Consider the following 13,784-nt stretch of genomic DNA (forward strand, 5'->3'; position numbering starts at 1 on the left):
CAGAGGACAGTTATACTAGGTTCCTGTCTGCAACCATAACAGAGTATCATTAATAGTGTCAGGGATTGGTGCTTGCCCATGGGATGGGTCTCAACTGGGGCACTCATTGGTTGCCCATTCCCTCACTCTCTGCTCTACCTTTGTCCCTGCACATCTTGTAGGGAGGACATACTTTGTGTCACAGGTTTTCTGGGTGGGTTTCTGTCCTTAAACTGCCACAACTGGAGCAGGGGCTGTTCCTGAACCTGTTGCCTGCCTGCCTATGGATCCCACGTCCCTAAATAGACACCTTTGTCTATCCTCAGTGGGAGAGGATGTACCTAGTCCCTCAAAGACTTGAGAAGGGGAAGTTGGAATGGGGGTAGGACTTGCTTAAAGGGATACTGGGAGGGGAGGAAGGTCTGATATTGAGTTGTAAAGTGAATAAATAAATAAATTTAATATAAAATTATACAGATCCCAATCTGTCTGGTTGTATCCATCACCATTCATTTTACTTACTTCTGTCGATATCAAATGACATCTGTTGAAGTTGTGTCCTTTGTTGATCATGGAATAAACGCTTTCAATGGGTTTTCTCATCTGATCTTTAAAATGGTTTTAAATAGTGAGCATCCTATTGTTCTTGCTTTAAAGACTGAAGTTTAGAGGCATAAAGTTACTCCTAAAGAGAACCAATCATAGATCTACAGAGTCCCATATCCTAGGCCTTAGCCACAAGCAAGTACAATTGGTTCTCTGTTCTGTGTGTTTCTCTGCCAGGAGTCAGCCAATGGTATACCAAATTTATTTGATTAATATTCACATATGTTGATCACGTATGCAGATTTTTCCTTTTTAACAATTTAGCATCAACTGCTTTCACACAGTGTTTATACTGAATTGAGTAAGAAAAGTAATCAAGACATGATTAAAAGTGTTGAAGTGGGAGGCATGCGTGGTGCTTTATGTAGGACCTGGGCATCCACGGTGCGGTGGTGAGGATGGCCTGGACCCAGTGGCCATTGGTGGACCCCTTTACTGTTCCTTCTATGTGCGTATTTGAAATACCCTGCACAGAAGAGCATCCAGTGTCTTCTTACATCCTCTTTTCCTTCTCTGTTCCCATCTCTCTGTTGCCCATCTTCCTCCACCTTGACCTTTCCTAAACTTTTCCCTTCTTTCTTTTCTAAAGGCAAATATGCAATGAGAGACCTGGTCCACCGGCTTCCTGGTGGGAACAACAGCAACAACACAGGGAGCAAGGCCATGTCAGATGACACCGTGACAGCCGTGTGCTGTACCCTGCATGAAGTGATCACCAAGAACATGGAGAATGCCAAGGCCTTACGGGATGCTGGCGGCATTGAGAAGTTGGTCGGCATCTCCAAAAGCAAAGGAGATAAGTAAGTATGAGTCTGGGCAGGAATAGCGGGGGTGTCATTGTCTTTGCATTGGAGTAAGTCAGGAAGTGACATTGTCTTCCCATTGGAATATGTCAGAGGTAGCATTGTCTTTACATTGGAGTAAGTCAAGAAGTGACACTGTCTTTGCATTGGAGTAAGTGGGGAGGGCATTATCTTCACATTAGAATAAGTCAGGGTCAACACTGTCTTTGCATTGGTAAGGTAGACTTCATGTCCCAGTCTGCATTCTAGTTCTTTCTGCAAAGGGCAGCCAACCAGCTCAGCCTGGATACATGACATTGTCTCCCTGCCACTGTGGTTGCCAGTCCCTGGGTCAGTGGACCTTCATCCTTTGGTTCAGGAGTCTTCTCTCTGCATCCTTCCTTTGGAGTCAGAAAGAACTAAAAGTCTAATCTAGTCTTCTCCTTTACTTGCTGTGAGATTCTTGGCAGGTTATTCAACTTAACAAGTTACTGTGTCCTCATTTTCCAACCTAAAACTGAAGGCAGGCACATCCTGAGACCCTTCCTGGAATCAGCAATCATCAGATCTGAAAAGATAAGTGGGAGGAGAGCAGTGAAGTAGGGCTTTCAGCCAAATGAAGCAAAAAGAAGCAAAACTTGAGGCTTTGTATAAAAGCTGCTGAACCACCTCATAAATGAGAACATTCGCTGTGATTTAAGGAGCAGGGATACCTTACTATATGCAAAATAAATAAATAAATAAATAAATAAATAAATAAATAAATAAATAAATAAATACCTCCATAACCCAGAGCGCCAGTGTATCAGCTAAAATATCAACCTTTACAGAAACCTTCTCAGCCCTTAATTAAATTTCGTCTTCTGGAAGTCCCTCAGAGTAATCAAAGAAGATTAAATACATGAACTTTTTATTATTAAGGCCCTGCCTACTTCTTGTCTTTTTTCCCACCTCCCATTCCTTTACATCTAAATGCTAAATAATTACATTTTTCTTTTGTTATTGAAGATGGTGAGGAAGGCTCTTTGAGACTCTCTGGAAATTCTGTCTCCTTATTTCATTTAACTCAGGTTATTGGCAATGTTTTATAAAAGTTTTGGGAGCGAAGTTTAATTATCCCAAGACCCTTAAATAGGTTTGTTCAGTAATACTGTGTACAATTTGAATATGTTCTTATGTCAAGGAGTGAAGCCCACTGGAGTCAGGCAGTTGTGCAATGTAGATTTGGAGCTTGAATTATATACGGCTTGTGCTATTCTGTCTAGATAAAAATATATCACCATAGTTCACAGCCAGGACTCTACATAGTATTCTTCATATTGCTTCACCAGACCTGTGACTCTAGAAAGAGAAGTGCTTACTTGCCTTGAGCATTGTGAGGCCAATATATTGTTATTGTTACTGTATTTTTTTTTAAGCATTAACACTTAATGGCACAATAAAACCACAGTTGGCAGGAACACTCCGTTTGCCTGTATTTATGAGACATCTCAAGGTTAAAGAACTTTCTCTGAATTTAAAGACAAGGAATCTGAGGCTGGGAGGTTGAGCATCTATTTAGTCCCTCAGTTGTGTGACTGTCTCTCAGCAGTAAGTGACACTCAGTGAGCCTTGAGAAGGAAAGAAAAAGCTAAGGCCAGTCTTGTGGCCAAAGAAAACTATCTGGTGAAGCTATTCAAAAGTGGTTTTGGAGCAATAATCTATGAAATAAGGCAACTCCTCAATGGTAACCCAGAAAACTGCCCTGCAAGATGCGGTCCAGGCTTGGTTGCCATAAATGTGCGGGTGTTTTTATCTGTATATGATCTCATGAGTGTCCTTTAATCCGATTAAACATTTCTTCACAGATAGCCACTTGCTTTATCTGATTGTTCTTTATTTTTTTTTCGTTGTCAATAACCTGAAGTTGTGACTTTACTAAGCTGTTAATGAGCTGAATCGGGTCTCTTTCAGTTGTGCTACTCACGCTTAGTCAAGCCCTTCCATTCTCCCATGTTCTGTATGTCTCTTGTACATGAACATACTAATTGGAGGATCAAAATAAGGTTTTTATAACTTCCCATGTCCTACCTACATGTCAGTTTATCATGACTTTTCACTGCTTTTGAAACAAAAGGAGTTTACTCATTGCTGAGTCTTAGCATAGAACTCACAATTCTTGCTGAATCAGTCCAATGGTGGCAGCAAGCATTGAGGCTCACATGACCCTCTAGGCATGCTTTATTAAAACAGAAAAGGTTTTCAGGAATAGCACTTTTGAACTGGGGATCAATAACATGGGAAAAATGCCAGTTCGTTAACTTAATAAACTGTCCCAAATATGCCCACACTAAACTGCTCTTTAAAAACTTGCTTCTAGAACTAAGTTCAGTCCAAATATGATTTTCCTTTGAAATAGCATGGGAACAAAGATGACAAAAGCAAACAATTAAAGAAACATAAAATGAGCACAAATATGGCTAGCGATGGCCCTTCAATATCTGTGCATTTGCACCTAAGTACATGCAAGCCTAACTAAGTAGTGTTATGAAGAAAGTAGATGAGTGAGGTGCCACCGTGTATTGGAACCACACGCCATGGTATTGCCGAGACAGTCAAGACAACTGATGCTCTGCTATGCTACTCTGTGACCCAGCTGGATAGCCATGAGGAACCACACCATCAGACAGACATCTTCAGCCACCCCGATCTGATGGCTCCCACGAAGCTCAAAGCACTGTGGGATTGCTACCAACACTTAGGGGAGCCGATTCCACAGTTTTGAAGTCTGATGGCTTATTGTCTCCACATCATTTTTAAACACACACTGCAGAATTCTATCATGTCCACCTGTTTCAAATACGCATTTCCGTGCTCTCCACAATTATAAAGGAAATCATGTTGTATGTGTCGTATTTTATTGTAAGGCATGGAAGCTATTTACAGACTGAACTGTTGCTTGTCAGTAGAGACCTGTGTGCTAAGGCTCAGGGTCGGGTTATAATCACTTAAGAACACTCAGTAGTTCTGGTTCTTTAGTTGGTAGAGTTTCAAATAGATATTTTTGTAACATGAGTCTAGTAGGAGGATCATAGTACAGACTAAGAAGAGGACATTGTTCCTTTTGACCTTCACAAGTTATTACAACACCATACCATACTGGCGTTTTAATTGAGGGGCTAACCTGATTTTATTACACATTCACAGTCTCTATTTTGTAACTAAGCAAGAAGTTGAAACAAAAAAATTTATACTATGTTGCAGAAATTTTTCATGCTAAATATGTCAGCTACAACATCACCACCTGAATTTTAATCATGTTCTTCCATGGTTGTTTGGGCATTGCCAGAGAAAAATATCCAAGTAAAAGGGGTAAATACAAGAGCATTTGTCTTTGTTTCACCTTGATTATATAAGGCCAAGAGAGGGGCTAATCTGTATCCAAGAAAAGGTCTAAATTTCTCTAAATTACATGAATTTAAAACTATAGCAGGGGGCATGATGTTATCATAAAATATCGAATAATTAAACATCCATTTATCTTAGTGAAATAAAATAAATGTTACCTTGTAACTATTGTATTATGGGCAAAATCAAATTTATAGGACTTCATTTTTTTGTTGTAAGTTGGATTATTTTCTCAGAAATAAGTAGCTGTCGCTGCTGCTCTTCTGTAAATGGATGAGGAAGCTTTAATCTTAGCTCACATAAATTACAAACATGAAGACCCAGAGCAGTTAGACTACACACCATGTCCTGATAGCCCACAATTTCATTACAAAATGCCTGTCCACACACTGTTCATTTATTTTGGCTCTCAAATCCAAGCCCAACCCCAACTTATCTACCATCTGCTTCCTTTGAATTTCAAACACTGTTTTTTTAAATATATGTTTTATTTATTTTTTGAGATTTCATGTGAGTTCTATAAAACAGTTCCACCCTCCCTTTCCTACTTCCAACTCCCAATCCCCCACCTCACTCTAAAATTCATGATCTCTTAAGACTCTTATAATTTGTATTGTTCAGAGAGAGAGAGAGAGAGAGAGAGAGACAGACAGACAGACAGACAGACAGACAGACAGACAGAGAGACACAGAGACACAGAGAGACTGTAATTTAATGAGTACATTAGTTTGCTCTTATGTGCGTGTGTTTAGAGCTGACTACTTGAGACTGGATGACTAACCAGGGGACTTGTTCCTGAAGAAGACTGATTCTCCCTCTCTCAGCAGCCATTAATTGCCTATAGTCCTCCGAGTGACTTTATGAGACACACACACACACACACACACACACACACACACACACACACACACTGGCTTGTCACCTGATGTGGTCATAGTGTAGATCTAGTTTAGGTATCCATATTGCTGAGATTTCACAGATACAGAATCCCTGTCTTGTTTAGAAGATACTGTCTAATAACAGGTGTCTTGGTCCTCTGACTCTTTAAGAAGAGGCAACACAGAGAGTGTAAGAATCAAATACATTTTGGTCTTACTTCAGAACTTGTTTTCAATGCATCTATCATTCATAGAAGTCAGCTTCTAGACTGTTCTTTGCTTTGGAGGCCTTATTAGTTATAACGTCTTGCCCAAAACCAGGAGTCACGTGGATCACAAGCCTACAGCTCAGATCATACCTTCTCCTTCTTGCTTTGTGCAATACAGTATTGTATGTACGGAAACATAGCCACATTCTTTCTTCTTGCTAGAGTGACAGTTAATCAAGTAAATGTCACAAAGGACCATATGGCCCCCAAAACTGTCTCACTCCTCACAGGAAAAACGAACTGCCTATAAGGTAAACCATATCAATGGTGACCACTACTGTAGCCGGAGTCTTGCTACTTGATGGGGTTTTCATTCTTCTACCCTCCTCCACCCCTTTTCTTCTACCCTTTCAACCCCCAACACTAGATGTGGTGGGGGAAGGACAGAGGGGAAAGGGGAAGATGTCATCTTTAGACTATTTCCTGCTGACTAGGGTTGCCCAGTTCCTTAGGGCAAGTTTGATCGCTGTAGTCAGGGTACCTAATTTCTTCTTCTTTCTTCTTTGTGCATGACTACTTAACAAACCATGACCAACAGCAACCAACCAACACCCTACCCCACCTCTTGGGGCCCTAGCATTTATCTGTCCTCTGAAAAGTCCCCAGAATTCCAAACACCACACTGTCATAGAAACTTTCTGCTGCTGGCAAAATCATGGTTCTTTCTGCTAGAGCAGGAGGCAAATCATAGTCAGCTGGTGTGGGCCATCTGAAACAGCCCTGGATCCCACAGCCGGTATTAAAACAAAAGCATATTCCTATAATAATTCTATGTTTTTAAAAGAAACCAAGATTCTCAGTACACACTGGAATTAGGCAGTTGGTGGTAAAACCATTCTGTTAGAACTTAGATCTACAAGTAGTTAAAAACATATCTTAAGCAGCACTAGTCAAAAAGGAACTTTCAAGAATCGGATGGGAATTGACTCCACATGGCTTATACTGACTTAGTCTCTGTTTTGACATACAGAGTGGCATTGAAACAAAGTAAGAGGTTATGCCTCCATTACATTTGCAAAGGCAACCTGAGAAAAGACTAATAAACTATAAGTTCCTTGATCCAAAGGACTTGAGGGGTATACAGGGCTTCATAGATTCTTGTTCATGGACATTCTTAAGCTCTGTGGTGTGTGTGTGTGTGTGTGTGTGTGTGTGTGTGTGTGTGTGTGTGTGTGTGTATGTGTGTGTGTCTGTGTATGTATGTATGTATGTGTGTGTCTGTGTGTGTGTCTGTATGTCTGTGGTGTGTCTTTGTGTCTGTGTGTCTGTGAGTCTGTTGTGTCTGTGTCTGTGTCTGTGTGTGTGTGTATCTGTGTGTGTGTCTGTGTGTGTCTGTGTCTGTGTGTCTGTGGTGTGTGTATATGTGTGTGTGTATCTGTGTGTGTGTGTCTGTGTATCTGTGCGGTGTGTGTGTGTGTGTGTGTGTGTGTGTATCTCTGTGTATCTCTGTGTGTCTGTATCTATGTCCATGTGTCTCTGTGTATCTATGTGTGTGTATGTCTGTGTGTGTGTGTCTGTGTGTGTGACTGTTATGCTTGGCATCAATAGGCAATAAGAAGCAATGGCTTGTGCTTTCATAGGTCAGTATACCAGCCCCACCTGCACTTATGTCCTGGGGAAATGGGCATCTCTGCTCTTCTTTTACTGCTGCAAAAATTTCTAAATCCAGCCAGTCCTACTAAATAACTGTCCCCCACCCCATATTTCTCCTCCATTTGGTAATTAGAGACTATATTGCTTTCTCCCTAAATGTCACTGTTCTTGTGTTTGTGTTTTGGAAACTCTTTGCCGAACTCTAGTGCCTTCCTGCCTGTTACCTTTCCAGGCATGCTGCTGAGGAGGATGGGGAGAGAACTAGGGAAATAATACTTAACTGAAGAAAAAAACCAAGAGGGTTCTGATTTTGATGTTTCCTGACGAGACAGTGTGGTTCCGAACCAAGATGTCGTCATCATCTGCATTTCCTGTCTTTTCTTTATCAGGCACTCTCCAAAGGTGGTCAAGGCTGCTTCTCAGGTCCTAAACAGCATGTGGCAGTATCGAGATCTGAGGAGTCTGTACAAGAAGGTAAGATTACCTTTTCTTACCTGAGGCTCCTGGGCTCACAGGTTTGGGGCTCAAAGGTACTAAATATGATCATAGTAAGAAGTATCCCATACATAGGAGGTGTTTGTCAAAAAGCCTTAGCTGAAACGAGAGAGCTGGGATGACAAGGAGAAATTTTCCTTCCATATACCAAGAGACCAAGAAGGCTCTCACCTCCTTGACTAGCCAGATCTGAACTCATAGAACCTTACACCAAATCATCTCTTTTGATACTCTAAAAGTTGTTGTTTCTTTTCAAAATTTGTAATTGTTGTTGTTGTTACTATTACTATTGTGTGTGTGTGTGTGTGTGTGTGTGTGTGTTTGAAAGATTATGTGGGCATATAAGCCATGGTGTACATGAGGCAATCAGAGAACATTGTAGAGTTGGTTCTCTCCTCCCACCTTTACATGGGTTCCAGACTGAGCACAAGTCTCCAAACTTGCCCAGCAAGCACTTTGCCTGATGGGCCATCTTACCAGCCCTGTGATTAATGTTAAAGTGTTTGCTTACTTACTTGCTTGATTGTTTATTTTACATGTGTGTGTCTGAGTGTAGTGGGTGGGTGCAGGAAGCCACAGAGGGCTGAGAACAGCGAGCCTACTGGATCTAGAATTAGAGGAGATTGTGTGCCACCATGAAGGTACTGGAGAAGGAGCTGGAGTTCCTTGAGGAGTAAGAAGTGGTGTGAACTGATTAGATCATCCTCCTTTTTCATTTTGTAATTAACACATAATAAATATATACATTTATAGAGTACAACATGCTGACTCAATACATATATCCATAGGTTATTGGCCCACTCCAGATATTTACCTCAACCCTTCTCTTAAGCATGTATCATTCTTCAGGTTGAAAAAGAAAATCAAGATTCGCCCTTCTAGCTATTTTGAATGCCTGACACAATATTTTCAGTATTACTAATTCACTTTATAGGGAAAAAAAAGTTGTACTTTTTCCATAGGTCACTTATTCCAAAGTAGGCCAAAAAGTCATTAAATTTAGGGATTTTGAAAAAAATTAATTTAAAAAACATCAACAGCTTTTGAAGTAATTACAGAGAGTACACTGGGGTGGGGGACAAATAAGAACAGTTAAGGGAATCAAAAATGTGGCTGCTGGGGGAAAACTGGGAAGCTGCAGTAGCTACCCTGTGTTCCTAGGCCGTGAAGAGGCTGCTCAGAGGGTAGAGATGAGGTTTTCCTGACCTGCATGGATCAGAGGAGGCTTGGCATTCATTCCGTATGCTCAAACAGCGAACAGGAATTCATATTTTACATTTAGACGTATCTTCACTCTCAAGGTGGTCAAAAAACTGAAACCTGGAAAGTCCCATTTCTGGAGACTTTGGCTCTGTAGCTCCAGACTGAGTTCCACTGAAGAAAGAATCCTTAAATTTTCTTTGGGGTTTGGGCCCCAGGTGGGCACTCTTAATAACATTTTTCGGGACTTTTGGTTTTGCTATTCCGAATTGAGCATGTGTGGAGAGTTTAAATCCCATTCCTCGGTAGAGATGGAGAACATCATAAATGTACAAGGAAGAAGAGCATCGCTCAGAAAGGAAAAACAGAGCTAGTCAAGGTGGGTGACTTCCATCCACCAGCTAAGCATCCTGCTGCTGAGAAAGCCAGCACCACGGTGTGCGTCCCTGCCACCAGCCCCTGCACGCCAGCAGCCTCTTGAGCGGGGATATGAGGTCATACACAGTGTCTAACATCATAAGGCATGAGAGCCCTCTTGCCAGGGGCATGTTTTATTGTCACCAAGCCTGTGGGGAGAGGAAATATTTAATACCTGGCTCTGGTATGTTTTAGTCTATATTTAGGTTTCCCCAAGGATCCTCCTTTTTTCCCTTAAGTGCTTTAAGATTATAAAATGCAACTTATGCACTTCTCCGGTTTCCCTGTGCTGCTAGACATGGTGTGTTTCATCTGACCCATAGATCATAAAACCATGAGGTGTGGGAATATTCCAGATTGCTGGCCAATGTTTCTAAATATTTTCTTCTTTAAGATGAGCAAATGTTTGGGGACTCTTTTCTGTTTTGCATCAAATTCTAACCTCCATGGTCTTTGCTTAGCTCCTCCTTGAGCTCCTCCAGAAGCCAAGTGAAATCTCCCACAGAAAAGGTAATCCAATTAAACAGATAGGCAGACATGATAATCACCCTTGAATGGAGCTGGTGCTTCTGAGCCAATGGCTGCAGAAGCTCCAGGAGACACTGCCGCCCACAATGCACCTGCACTCACATCCAGTGCACCTGCTCATGTTATGTGCACCATGAGAAAGCTGCTTTGAGAAACTCTCAAGGTATTCACTGGACGGTAGTGTGAGCTTTTCACTTGAGAGTTGTTGGTTTTTTTGGGGTTTTTGGGTTTTTACTTTGTTGGTAGTAGAGTTCAAAAGGCGTAATTGTCTTTCTGTCTCCATAAAAAGAGGGGTGTGTTGACGGGAATTTAATGGAACTAAACCTCAAGAGCTGAGGCGAGATGATTTAAAACGCGTTTCATATGAAACATTCAAGAAGGATAGGCTGGAGAAATCAATGTGATGTTTTTCAGCTGATCCATGATTTTAAAATGTTGAGAAAGAGCTGTTCTTAATCATTTCAAAATTATGCAGTTGTGAAATGAATCAGGAGCCTCTGGGCTCAATGTCACGTGCTCTCTGGATAACAAGGCTGAGCATTCAAAAATCACTTCCCCTTTGAAAGAAAAAGAAACAGTTTATTCGTCTTGCATTGTCTTTAATCGTCAGGGCGACTGATTTACATTCTGTGCTTCATTGACAATTTATATACCACTGAAAAGCTGTCTGCTCCATATCTTTAAATTATCCTTGTTTCAGATCTACTTATTAGAATCTATTAGAGATCAGTAAATGAAGGGCTCTGAGGAAAACGTACAACACAGGGGCCATGACTGTGGGCGAGTGTGAAAGACGGAGCAATTGTTGGCAACTCTATTACTTTCTGAATTATATACTTTAGGTGTTGAAGTGTGGCTCAAAGGGAAGAAAATTAGAGAGCTAAATCTTGAGGAATGTTTAAAATATGCATAATTAAGAGTTTGAGGTAAGGGCATTATAAGAAGGAACGCTTGACTGAGAGATGGAAATTGGGGTGTCTGAGACCCAATGTGGGTCCCAATCCATCACGGTCTTCAGTTCACGCACAGCCAGGCCCAGAGGCCAGACATGGGCATTGTTAGCTCATCTCTCTTATTTGTCAGAGATGTATTTAATCAGCTAGAATACTTTGACTCTGTGGGTTCTGAACAAAACAAAACAAAACTGGTTTATTCATGATGCATTTCATGCCCCCAAAATACAGTCACGTTATCTGAACCTTCAACTGGACTGGAGCCCATCTGGATTATCCACTTTAGGAAAAATACTCAGAGGTTATCATAGGAGCATTACATAATGTTATCAGCATTTCTAAACAGCCCTTATGCTTGGCTAACCTTACACAGACCTATCAAACCCCTTATCTGTGAACGACTAGTGAATGGTTCATAAAAGCAAGTAAGGGAAACTGTGAGAGCGCTGGATTCACAGGAAACCGGAAGTACTTGTCTTTGAAGAAACTTAGGGCTGAAAGTAAGAACCCTGACAAAGTGAGTTCTTATGTCTGACCATGTTTAAGAGCACTGGGAATAGGTGACTTGGGGAAACAGGAAATAAACTTGGGAGAAGTTCTATGTGACTCTTTGTGATCTATCAATGAGCAGTCACCAATCAATAGCACAAATATACACAAAGTCACTAGGAAGTGGACTTAGTTATAGAAGATGCATGAAAATGGCCCCTCCTCCTGCTGTGGCCATGGTCAGGCAGGTGCCCCTGGGTCTCTCATGTGACCCTGCACACACTGTAGATTGCATTTCTTCTGTGTAAGTAAAGCTTATTGCCCCCACACACTTATTCAGGCAAACAGTGAAAGAGAGCTGTGCAGGCAGAGTAGAAAGCTGCCAGGCTCCTGCTCACAACCAAGGAGCTAGACCTCAGCCTGGGCCTACACTCAGATGCCAGAGTAGCCCAGAAAAGATGGTTGACCATGACCCCTTTTAAAATTCTAAGAGGAAGGAAAGCAGTCTCAGCTCCAGCAGTCATTTTTGTTGTTTAGATATTCCCAGTGGTGATTGCAAACCTGACCCATCAAAGCATGGCCTTCCACTCCAGAGGACCTGCAATTCACCAGAGCTCTCTCCACACACACTTCTCTTTATCTGCAACTTCTGCCTCCAAGCCACACTGAGCAAGTACAATTACTCATCTTTGTGACAGAAGAGCCATCTGTCTTCAGGTCTCCAGGAGGTCACACCAAGGTGGCCAGACATTCTGAGTTCTAACGCGTCAGGATAGCCTGGGCCATTACCACTGCAGTGACTCAGGGCCATGGGCATGCAAGTCCTCTCACATGTCTTCCATGATTTAACCTTCCTGAATGAACATGGGCTCCAGACTTCTATGAGACAGAGAAACGGGGAGGCTGTGTTTCCCTACTGCTAGACACTGAATGTCTGCAAATGATTTGTCAGCAGATTCCTGCCTAAAAGCTTTGTCACGTTACTTGTAGAAACAGAAAGAGCAGAGACTCAGAATCAAATGGCCCACGATCAAATGCACAGCCTTACCATTTCCTGGCATCGTGACCTCGGGTAGATCACTTGTCAAGACTTTTTAACAGACCCAAAATGCACAAAACTTGAACACCAACACAGAGATATAGTAGACTGCTTGTATTCCATTTTCCCATTCCTGACAATTGCCAGAGTATTAAATAACCTCCTCCAGTAGTCAACGGAAATGTGTGATTTACCAGCAGAATCTTCTTTCTGGGCACCCAGGCATGCTCGCAGAACCCTGGAGGTCATTACACAAAGTCATTCTTCTGCACCATGTATCCAACCTGGGAACTTGTCTCAACCTCCTTCAAAGTCCCTTCACAGCCTCTGATGGAGGCCATGGGCATGTGTCCATCAGACCTTCTCTATCTTTTACATTCCCATGTGTGACATAAAAGTCATAAGCCCTGCCTGGCTGGAATTGTTGATGGTCAAACGGAGAGTAATCATCATGATGCGTTGTATACATGGAAGTCATCTTCGCAAGGGAGTCAGGGCTGCTGATGCAAAAAGACTGTCATGCATGCCACTTGGTGCTCTCTGTCCCTGTCACCCTCTCCACAAGCTGCTGAGAGCGTGCAGCTAAAGGCTTCATTCTGTCATGATGACAACCAAGATTCACATCCATTGTCCTTCTCACTGCTCCTTTTTCCTTTCGTGCCCTGCTGGGTCCTGCTGTCTGGAGATACTGGACAGAGCCCTTTACCACAGTCTTTCTCCTAAGCAACCCCATTGTTTTATACTGGAGCCCAGAGGGAAGAATTGTACGTGTGGAGGCTTAGCAAAGCAAGACACAGGCTCAGGGATTTATGACATGAATGTGAAATGGAAACTGCCATAGGCTCTGTGGGTGGGTATTTCTGATGCAAGAGTGTGTGTGTGTGTGTGTGTGTGTGTGTGTGTGTGCATGTGCTCGCACACACGCACCATCATAGTAGGTTGGGCATACTGAAGAGCACTATTGCTTTGAAGGTCAGAGTGAAGCCTGAGGAAGAGTAAGGCAAGCGGAGCCCTCCTCCATAAGACATGAGTTCAAGCAGAGCCCTCCTCCACACAAGTGTCCCGGCTTTGGTTCCACGTGCTTCCGTTTTGAAGTGAAATGAGCCAAAGCAGTCTTCCCACGACTCCCATTACGCTGCCATCTCCCACCTTGCCTCAGGCTCTCCGTT

The 13,784-nt window shown here is 42.2% G+C and overlaps 1 protein-coding gene across 3 annotated transcripts in view; it reads left to right on the top strand.

Annotated features, from left to right (window-relative positions):
• Positions 1-13,784, top strand: part of Ctnnd2 (catenin delta 2) — an 847,941-nt gene that overhangs the window by 797,412 nt on the left and 36,745 nt on the right. For all 3 annotated transcript variants that reach the window (NM_001271502.2, NM_001415019.1, XM_039101550.2), the window contains 2 exons: positions 1,175-1,385; positions 7,884-7,968. In NM_001271502.2, the coding sequence (NP_001258431.2) occupies positions 1,175-1,385; positions 7,884-7,968 (296 nt within the window). The remainder of the gene's footprint in view (positions 1-1,174; positions 1,386-7,883; positions 7,969-13,784) is intronic.

The sequence above is a fragment of the Rattus norvegicus genome, chromosome 2 (genome assembly GCF_036323735.1).
Source record: "Rattus norvegicus strain BN/NHsdMcwi chromosome 2, GRCr8, whole genome shotgun sequence".
Classification (NCBI taxonomy): Eukaryota; Metazoa; Chordata; class Mammalia; order Rodentia; family Muridae; genus Rattus; species Rattus norvegicus.